At 48.3% G+C, this 10,663-nt stretch overlaps 1 protein-coding gene across 5 annotated transcripts in view; it reads left to right on the top strand.

Moving 5' to 3' along the window:
* Positions 1 to 218: 218 nt before the first annotated feature.
* The window catches only part of EHBP1L1 (EH domain binding protein 1 like 1), a 41,913-nt gene continuing 31,468 nt past the window's right edge, over positions 219 to 10,663 (top strand). For 2 of the 5 annotated variants that reach the window (XM_083716831.1, XM_083716830.1), the window contains exon 1: positions 227 to 710. In XM_083716831.1, the coding sequence (XP_083572957.1) occupies positions 607 to 710 (104 nt within the window). In that variant the 5' untranslated portion in view covers positions 227 to 606. Of the gene's footprint in view, positions 711 to 8,935; positions 9,250 to 10,663 lie in introns of those variants that run through there. The other 3 variants (XM_083716833.1, XM_083716834.1, XM_083716832.1) reach the window with 3 other exon arrangements.

The following is a 10,663-nucleotide window of genomic DNA, read 5'->3' as shown; positions in this document are numbered from 1 at the left end:
AACAACTCGGCGGAGGTTGGCCAAAACGACGGAGCGCAAGCCCGAGGCCCAGAGGCAGCCCGTCTGAGGGTCTCTTTGCAGACATGCAGCCCCGATGTCCCGGGGTGGGTGCGGGTGCTGTAGCTGCCGTCAGCTGTCGCTCGCTCCCTGCTCTGCCTTGCTGCTGCTGCTGCCGCCTTCTGCCGCTGCTTCTCCCTCCCGCGCTCCGCCCTCTCCGTCTGAAGATCACACCCACAGCCCGTTTGCCAGCGGCGGACGGAGACCGGGCTCCCCCCCCCCCCGCTCTCTCTTCCTCTCCCCGCTTCGAAGTCTGTAACTTTCTCGCTCTGCACCAACTTCCTCCCGGCCAGGTTTCCGCGGGCTGCGAGCCAGGCGTTCAGACGGCAACGGCAGCAGCAGCAGGAGAAGGAGGCAGGCTCTCTGCAGGCTGCTCTGCTCGCCCCGTCGGGGCTCGGGGAGGAGGAGACGCAGCAGCAGCAGCAGCGGGTGATGGGGGCCAAGCGGAGGGGCGCCGGTGGGGTGTGAAGAAGGCGGCGGCGGCGACTCACAGCTCTCCTCCGGAGCCGCAGCAGCGAGGCGACAGCCGCGGAAACCGACGGGGCGGCCATGAGTTCGGTGTGGAAGCGGCTCCAGCGCGTCGGCAAGCGGGCGGCCAAATTCCACTTCGTGGCCTGTTACCAGGAGCTGGTGGTGGAGTGCACCAAGAAATGGTGAGGCTGGGTGGGGCAGCGAGTCCGTGGGGGAGAGGGAGAGACGGTGACTCAGGGTCTTGTGAGTACACGAGGAGGGTTTTTGGCGGGGGGGGGGGTCTGGACCCAGGAAGTGGAGAAAAGGGCGGGGAATGCACGAGCAATGGTGAAGGGGCGGGGTAGGGTTTCACAACTGCCTTTTAAGGTAGGCCGGTGTTGCTAATAAACCCAAGGGATATAATATATTATCATCTAGAATCGTAGAGTTGTTAGGGACCACCAGGGTCATCTAGTCCAACCCCCTGCAATGCAGGAATCTTTTGACCATCGTGGGGCTCAAACCCACAATCTTGAGATTGAGTCTCTGATCTACCAACTACATTCTGTTCTATTCTATTTCATACTTTGTACGCACAAGAATACACTAAAACCTTCAAATTATATCTTGGTATAATTTTTTACAAGGCCCTGTGTTCATAAACCTGTATTGTAGGTGCAAAAGGTTGGGAGAGGAGGGACAGTTTGGGGAAAGGGCTCCTCCAGGGGAGGGGTAATGGCATGCTTTGCGTTTTAAAATGTCCCAGGTTGAAACCTGGACATTGCTAGGCAGGGCTGCAAAAGAGAGTTGTCCAACACCCTGGAGAGCTGCTGCCAGTCAGTGTGGACAATACTGAGCCAAATGAAACAATAGCCTGTCTTGGTACTATAAGGCATTTCCCCAGGTCCCTGTTTAATTCTGCCTTTTCTTCACAACCATGAGAACTAGAAGCTTACTTTATCTTTTATGGGAAGGACCATAGCTCAGTGGTAGAGCAATGCTTGTTGTCTTTGTCTTGCTTAGTAACCTTGTACTGTAGTTCATTGCTTCTTAATTCATATTGTTTATATTATCGCTTGATAGCACTGTATTTTTACGGTTGTACACTCCTCTGGTTTAGAAAAAAATTAAAATAAATAAGATCGTAGTACTGACTGCAATCATTTCCTGGTAAAGCTGGGAAATGTCTTCAGACCAGGAGAGCCAAAGGCCTTAATGGTATCATTAGACTCATCTAACTCTGCACTGGGATAATGAAAGTTGAAGTCCAATAACGTGTGTGGGGGGGGGGAGTTTCCCATCTCTGGTTGAGGCCTGACTCTGCATTAAGGCAGTTTCCTGTGTCGCTTTTGCGTGCCTAAGGAGATACCTAGGCTTTTCATGGCAAAGATGAGATTTGCACCAGGGGCCGCCGGTTCCTGTGCAGGCCTTTTTAACCAGTTTGCATTTCACAAGTTGTGTTCTAGGTTACGGGTAGAAGCTTGTGCACCAGGAAGTGGTAAATGGAGGTGAAAGGGAATCATGTTTTTATTGATTTAACCCATTTACGATGTTGCTAGTTTCCAAGTAGTTCAGAGTGGTTTGTGACATAAAAAACAACAAGTCCATGCAATCATGAAAACAACAGGAGAGGCCATTTTCCCCCAAATTGCATTTAAAAGCAATCTATGTACTGAATAAGCCCAGAAAATAACCCAGATTGGACAAATGCCTGATAGAAGTGAAAGATGATTCTATGATTCTATGTTGAAACCCATCTGGAAAAGGTCTAGCGAATTCTGCCACAATTACAGAGCAGTCAGGGGTGGAAAACCTGCAGGACACAGATGGCCCATGCGGGGGGGGGGTATCCTCATTCGCACCCCCCACATAACAATTTTTACTTCGTTAGCTGCCTTGATTAAGCACCGTTTAGTGGAACATTGAAATATGAATTTAACAAAGGAAACAAATAAATAATAACATGCATGGCGTTTAGGCCTCTGTCGATGGGTGGGCTTGCAAAACTTTCAGCTCTGGCACGTGGAATCGAACTCGGAAGCAAATGGGTAAACAATGCAACTGGTGCTGTACAGAGCAGACCGAAATCTGTTTTTTGTCACACAGTAGCTGTAACAGGAAGACGGGGAGCTGCGCTCTGCGCCCGTTGATGTTTCTGCACTGTCTTCAAGGGCAGACCCACAAAGAGCGTGTGCTGAGGCAATCCAGCTTGGAAATTGCAGCGACCATGGTATCTTGGCATGTTGGGGGGTGGAATGAGGATGATTGGGTGCCCATGATGCTAGGAATAAAGGTGAATTGGAAAAAAGGGAAAAGATGGAATTGCAAGGGGCCTCAGGCTCCAGGCCCACCCCCTCCTCTCTGGCCACCCACCCCCTGAATGCTTTTGACTGGCATGAGTAATAACAGTGGGACCTTGGTTCTCAAATGCCTTGGTACTCAAACAACTTGGAACCCAAACATTGCAAACCCGGAGATAAGTGTTCTGGTTTGCGAACTGTTTTCAGAAGCCGAACATGCTCCATTTTGAGTGTTATGCTTCCGTTTTGACTGCCATGCTTCTGTTTTGAGTGCCACACTTCTGTTTTGAGTGTTACACTGAGGTCTGTCTGTTTTTGCTATTTATTTTGCGTTTTTGCGGCTCTTTTTGTTTTGTTTTCGTGACTGTGTGGAAGCCAGATCAACTACTGATTGATTGATTGATTGATTGAGTTACATTGTTTATTGCTTTCATTTTATGGACCAATGGTCTCGTTAGACAGTAAAATTCATGTTGAATTGCTGTTTTAGGGGTTGTTTTTAAAAGTCTGGAACGGATTAATCTGTTTTTCATTACTTTCTATGGGAAAGCACACCTTAGTTTTGGAACGCTTTGGTTTTGGAACAGACTTCCAGAGCAGATTAAGTTTGAGAACCAAGGTACCACTGTATATCACATTTAGGGAACATCTGAAGGCAGTTCTGTATAGGGAAGCTTTTTAAGGTTGAATGTTTTATCATGTTTTTATATATGCTACTAGCAGCACAGAGTCCCTGGGGCAACCCAGACAGATGGGCGGGGTATAAATAATAAAAATTATTATTATTGCCAGAATAGGTGTGTGTGTGGAAACCAGCCTTGTTGCACAAAAGTAAACATTAACATTCATTACGCTGTCCACTTTTGTTTTCAGTTCCGCCAAGCAATTGCATGCAGCCCCCAGGAAGGTGCCCAGAAGGGAAAAAGGACCTCTACCCCTGTTGTAAACTGTACAAGGGACTATGTAAAGGGTGGAGGGGGGGCTTGGTCCAAATGCAAGGGGACAGATTAGAGATGGTGTCACTGGAGAAGTTGCTTCCCCTGTCCTCCAAACTCCCAAGCTGGGGAGGGTGGAAGCGCATCTCCCTTGCACTCTAGGAAAATCTGGTGTCAGGGCTGGTTCAGCTGCAGATCAGACTCAGAGACGAGCAGTAAAGTTGCTTCACTCTGTCGCGGAGGGCTCCCCCCCCCACACTCTCTGAGCTCTCTGCTCTGCTACATGGCAAAGCCCTCTGTGCCCATGGAGACAAGGGAAGAGTGGAGCTGAATACAGGCTCCTGTAAATCTGTTGTAGCCTCAGCTCCTACCTCCTCCTCAGTTGCCTATCCTGTGTCTGCAGTGCTTTCTGACTCTTCTTCCCCTCTCTCACTCAAGCCTGCTGCTTGTTGAGCATCCAACCATTCTGCCTCCCCTCCGTTCTCTGACCTGTCTTCCGTGTCCCACCACCACTCCCCTGGCTCTGAAGCTTCCCAAGGGGGTTCTCCACTGTTTCTTGTCCAGTCAGTCCTTGACATCTGGTGGTCTTTCTAGGAGGTCGGTCATCTCATTTGGGTTCCTGCTTTGCCAGTCTAGTAAAGGTGTGAGCCTGAATGGATGGGTCATTCCTGCAGTAGGAAAGCAGCCTCTTCTCTTGGGCAGTAGGTTGCTGTGCCGTGCCAGGGACACCAGGAACAGCCATAGACACGAGACACTGACATTGCTAGCCTGGAAGTTTCTTTGCAGTGGTCAGGAAGGGAAAGCAGAACTGAGCCTGACCTCCTTGCTTAGTTGCCTGAGGCTGATTCTTTCTCTCCACTTCACAAGGTGCTGTCTGTGCCATCCGACTGGCTCGGGCCGTCTGTCTTCTAGGTTAACTGATGTCACTTGCAAAATTCCTGTCTTGAGACTCATGCCTGTCATTTGCAGACATTTCTGGGTTAGACGTATCCCGGGCCTGACTTGGGATAAGGCAGCTTCCTCTGTGCTGAGCCATGAGGAACTAGCGGCTGAGTTTGCATTTTCCCCTCCTCCCTCCCAGTCCCTTTTCCCTTTTGTGTTGCATCTTTTAGATTATAAGCTTCAGAAAGAGCATACAGTGGTACCTCAGGTTACAAACACCCCGGGTTACAAACACTTTGGGTTACAGACTCTGCTAACCCGGAAGTAGTACCTTGGATTAAGAACTTTACCTCAGGATGAGAACAGAATTCGCGCACTGGTAGCGGGAGGCCCCATTAGCTAAAATGGTACCTCAGGTTAAGAACTGTTTCAGCTTAAGAATGGACCTCTGGAACGAATTAAGTTCGTAACAGGAGGTACCACTGTATCTTATTACTACTGGTCTTTGTAAACTTCTCTGGAAGCCTTCTTAAACTGAAGAGCAGGGTAAAAATGCTTTAAAGAATAAAGAAACGGTTATTATTTTAAATCAGTGCTTTGTTCAGAACTAGAGAGCTGGAATCTTGCCTTAGGTTCGGGGTGATAAGCAAAAGTCAGCAGTAAAGCATCTGCCTACGCTTGCAAAAAGGGCCCATGTTATTGTTCAGTTGGTAGAGCATGAGAGTCTTAATCTCAGGATTCGGGGTTAGAACATTGGGCAAAAGATTTCTGCATTGTAGGGGGCTGGATTAGATGATCCTTTTGCTTCCTTCCAACTCTACAATTCTATGATTCTAGCAGATCAGGTAGTCAGTAGTGGAGAAAACTTCCTTGTCTCTGGACAGCTGTCGCCAGTCACAGAAGGATGGACTTGGTAGAAGATAACTTCCTAAGCGCTCAGCGAGCACAGACAGCGGAGCAGCATGAACACTCAGGAAAGATGCTGTTTCTCACTTGCTGAGCTGTGGGCTTTCTGGTTCCTTAGCCGGCCAGAGAGGCACCAGTTTGGGGTGCAGCTAGCATCTCCCCAAGAAAAGTCATCTGCTGGTGATATCTGTTCAAGCTTCAGGGGCTTGAAAGAAACAAACCTACCTAGGATGCTGATCTTAGATGCAAATGTACTCTGCACATGCTCTGAGTCACTTCTTCCTCCTCTTTTGCTTTGCATGTTCCTGGTTTGAGTCCTGACATATATGATGTGCTGGAGGTTTGCATTCAGAATAGTGGAAGAAAGAGGAAGAAGATTGGGGCAGAAGGGGCTAGTTTGTGCTGGCAGGAGCTGATGGGAGTCCTAAACATCTGGATGGTACCAGGTGGGAGAAGGCTGACTTGATATAGTTACTTTTTCTTTTTTAAAGTGGTGGGGAGGTGAGATGCTGGAGGTCAGGCCTACTTCTCATGTCTAGCCCCCCTGTCCCCTCCCTGCAACAAACTCCACTGGGAGAAGAGCCGGTTGCCAGACTTTGGGAGTTCCAGACAGACTGATATGTTGGAAGAGCAGGCGAATAAGGACACACACCCCTCCCCTCATTCTGACATGGCAAAGGCCTTATAAGGGACTCGGGAAATGATAAATATTTAGTCATTGCAGAGCTAAAAATGGAAAAGGGAGGGCTGAAACTTCAGGGTGTGGGTGTGTTAGGATAACAGGAACGCTGCAAAAAATGGAAACAGGAGGGAGGGAATGTGGGTTGTCTCAGATGGGAAGAGCAGGGACGCAGCTGAGTGGGAGTGTGGAGTCTGTCCTCCCCTTGGGGGTAATCTGACTTCAGAGCTCTTGGATTCCTCTGAGCTCAAGTTATTTCCAGTACTTTTGCTGGTCCTCAGCCACACCCTCATTCCCATGACTTGGCTAGATTTTTTTTTTGGGGGGGGGAACATTCAGCCACACAGAACTTGGCTCAAACCCCAGTACTTTTCTTTCTCTTTCTCTTTTTAAAGCCTGACTTAAGAGTGTTTATCTTCAATTTCACTAATGGTGCCGAACTACACACTCAGCACATGTACAGGAACACATTTTTTTGCTACCGGCCTGAGATGCTGTGTTGATTTTGGGGGCCCATCCCTGGCTCTGAATCATAGAATTTGTAGAGTTGGGAGGGAGCACCAGGGTCATCTAGTCTAACCCCCTGCAATGCAGGGATGTTTTCCGAACGTGGGGCTCAAACCCATGGCCCTGAGATTGAGAGTCTCATGCTCTACTGACTGAGCTATCTCCAGAGCTCACAGGACCAAGCTCCTAGAACAGGGGCAGGAAACCTGCATCCCTTCAGATATTGGATTCCCATCTCCCCGCTTCTGCAGTCTCCTTGGCCAAATCAGGGATGATGGGAATTGTAGCCCAGTGTCTGAAGAACACTAGGATATGGAAGGTCAAGAAGAGTTTATTAGCAGACTTGGGGTGAGGAAACGAGGCAAAGCATCCACCTGCCACCCTGACACATTACAGAAACGATTTAAATATAATTGTAATCATCTGATGTTGGCATTACAAAAGGATACACCCCAGTCATAGCAGCAGTGCAGGCTGGGGTCAATGGGAATTGTAGCCTGAAGCAGCATCCAATAGGGGAATAGTCTGCTCAAGACCCTGTTTTCCAGCACCAGAGCCAAACACAGCTGCAAAATGGAAAAAGAAATCTTGAAGAACAAGGGTACCTCTGGGCATGTCAAGAGTGTTTCTTTGTTCTGTTGCTTCCTCCTACATGGTGTAGGACGCAGGTGGCGCTGTAGTCTAAACCACCGAGCCTCTTGGGCTTGCCAGTCGGAAGGTCAGTGGTTCAAATCCCTGCAACGTGGTGAGCTCCCGTTGCTCTGTCCCAGCTCCTTCCAACCCAGCAGCTTGAAAGCACGCCAGTGCAAGTAGATAAATAGGTACCACTGCAGTGGGAAGGTAAACGGCATTTCCTTGCGCTCTGGCTTCCATCACGGTGTTTCGTTGCACCAGAAGTGGTTTAGTCATGTTGGCCACATGACCCGGAAAGCTGTCTGTGGACAAACACCAGCTCCCTCGGCCTGAAGGCAGCGAGATGAGCACTGCAACCCCATAGTCACCTTTGACTGTCCAGGGGTCCTTGACCTTCACCTTACCTACACAGTGTAGCCTTAGTTGGGTCCTTACACACTGGAGCCTGGGGGTCAACTTGACTTCCAGCCCCTCGTTCCGAGATTAACCTTTGCCTTGAGACCTCCTCTCATGGGGGTCTTTGCCCCTCTGGCTCTCCATTCTGGGTGAAAGTGGAGAGTGCTGCAAGGCTGTTCTGTGATGAAGAGAAGGACGCTTGGTGGGTGTATTGGGTTTCCTCACTGCGCCCAGATTTAACCCAGCACCTGCAGCGGATTTATGACTCCTAGCCCCCAGGGGCTAAAATTAGCCTTTGGACACTAGCCCGGAAGAATTATAGAGGCTATTAAGATGAAGCTGGGCATCACTTTCATCAACAGGTGTGTGTGTGTGTGTGTGTGTGTGGTGCACTGTATGTTGTGATTGGGGAGCACAGGAGTCTGGGCAGGGGGATCTGCGGTCCTCCAGATGTTGCTGAACTTCAGCTGTCATCAGCCCAGAGCCTGCATGGCCCATGGTCAGGGGGTCATAGGAGCTGGGCTCCTGAAACATCTGGAAGGCCACAAGTCCCCCACCCCCTGCTATAGTAGGCAGAGTTAGAAATTAGCCAGGTGCTAGGCGTGTCTTGCGACTGGCGCGGGTCCAACTGTGACCATGTGGAAATCTGTGGATGCCATGTTGGCGACTGGGGGAAGCAAAATGTAACTAAGAGGATCCGAAATATTTTCCTTGAGGCTTGGATTTGATTTATTCTGAATTGTCTTATTTGATGTTTTAGTGTGTTGTAAACTGCTTTGAGATGTGTTCTCTAAAATATAGAAATGCAATGAAAAATAACGGAAGGAGGCACCCGGGGAACATTTAGGGGACTAGCCTAGTCCCCTTAGTCCAATAACTGTATACCACTGCTCAGAACATGCCTCAGGATCTTCACATGTTCTTCCTGGCAAAGAGGAAGCCAGGACACCTGGGTTCTTTTCAGAACCAGGGAAGGCTGTTGGGTTAAATCCGGTTTGATCCTAAACTTCAGGCAGGGAGAGGAGCTTTATCTGAGAGGGTGCGTGCTAAAGAGCAAAGACTCCTGATTCGATTTGAGAAATGAAGGAAAGTGTGATCAGGCCTGAAGGGCAGCAGTGGGGCTGGTCGCTTTTGACACCCATGTTGGCTGGGTGCGACCTGGCCCAGCTCCGAGGAGGATCAGAGCCGCGCCCGGTGAAGTCTGGGAAGGGGAAGATAAAGCTTCCCACCGAAATAACCTCTGTGTTGCTGAGCCAGAGTTCAAGTTACTGCCTGGCCCCAGAGCTTCTTGGTTTCAAAAGCCCACTCCGGAAAGGAAAATGAGGAAGTCTTCCTTTCCGCTGCCCCACAGAAGCCACGGGTTCCCTTCCACATGCCAGCAAAGAAGTCATTTTCTGCCGAGAATCAGCTCAAGAAGCTGGTGTGGTCCTTGAAGCTTGTGCACCTGACAAAGTGGGCTTCAGCCCACAAAAGCTTATGCCAACTTTGGTCAACTCTATCCCAGGTTATCAAAGGCTGACATATGCCCAACTCAAGGCTTTGTTAGCTTTTATAAGATGCTGTTTTTGCTGCAAGAGACTAACCCTCTGTCGAATTTGAAGGCCTGAGGAATGGCTAGAACAGCCCTCCTAAGCCTTCACTGGTGCTCACAGCTCAGGGCATTATAACCTTAAACTCTCTCCTGGTTTTTCGATTGTTTTTTCTTCCTGTATATTTTCATGTTTCGATATGCCTTTTAGTATTATTGCAGGCCGCCTCAGACTTGGAAGTGGGGAGGCAACATTGAAATGTTTAAAATAAATAAATGGTGGGATATAAAGTGGCAGTTAAGGCCTCAGTCCGTATGGAGATGTAGGCCGCAATCAAACCATATATTTAAAGCAGTGTGGAGCCACTTTAAACAGTCATGGCTTCTCTCAAATAATTATTGGAGTTGTGGTTTGTGACAGTGCTGGGAATTGTCAGGAGACCCCTATTTCCCCTCACAGGGTTATAATTCATAGTTCCCTGTGAAGAATGATTGTTTGGGGGAAGCTACAACTTTAAACAAAGTGGTATCATATTGTTTTAAATGTAAGGTGTGGATGCGGCCTTACATTGGAACAAGTCCCAGACCCTCCCAAGTGTCCCTATTTTCCAGGGACATTTCCGGATTTATAGAAACCATCCCGGTTTCTGATTTGGTCCCACTTTTCCTTAGGATGTCCCTATTTTCATTAGAGAAATGTTGGCGGGTATGCGACCCCCAAGCCAAGGAGATGCACACTTTAGGAGACAATTGGAGGCAGCCTTGTATAGAGAACTGTTTTAAATGTTTAATGTTTTATTAGATTTTGATATATAGTGGTACCTTGGTTTTCAAACGTAATCCGTTCCAGAAGACCGTTCAGCTTCTGAAACGTTTGAAAACCAAGGTGCAAGGAGAGAATTTCAATTTCAATGGAGAAAATAGAAAAACTGAAACGTTCCGAGACGCTCGAGAACCGAGGTACCACTGTATGTTGGAAGTCACCCTGAATGGCTGGGGCAACACAGTCAAATGGGCAGAATATAAATAATAAAACAACCACCACCACCACAACAAGTTGTTGTTGTTGTTGTTGTTGTTAAATAGGATGTCCTTATTTTTATCAGATAAATATTGGAGGGTATGAAGTCCCAATGAACTCAGAGGAATTTGCACAGGACTTTGTACTTTGAATGCTAACAAAAAATATTTTAGATTCAGGTAGGTAGCCATGTTTGTCTGACGCAGTCGAAATGAAAAAATTGTTCAGTAGCACCTTAGAGATCAACTACCGTAACAGGGTTTTTTTATTTACTCATTGCATTTATATGCCGCCTTTCTGCCAAGGCACCCATTAAAAAGTACTAACACACACACACACACACACACTTGACCACTTCAGTCAACGGAC

This window comes from Podarcis gaigeae (assembly GCF_964106915.1).
Source record: "Podarcis gaigeae genome assembly, chromosome: 16".
Taxonomy (NCBI): Eukaryota; Metazoa; Chordata; class Lepidosauria; order Squamata; family Lacertidae; genus Podarcis; species Podarcis gaigeae.
This window is presented reverse-complemented; position numbering and strand designations above follow the sequence as displayed.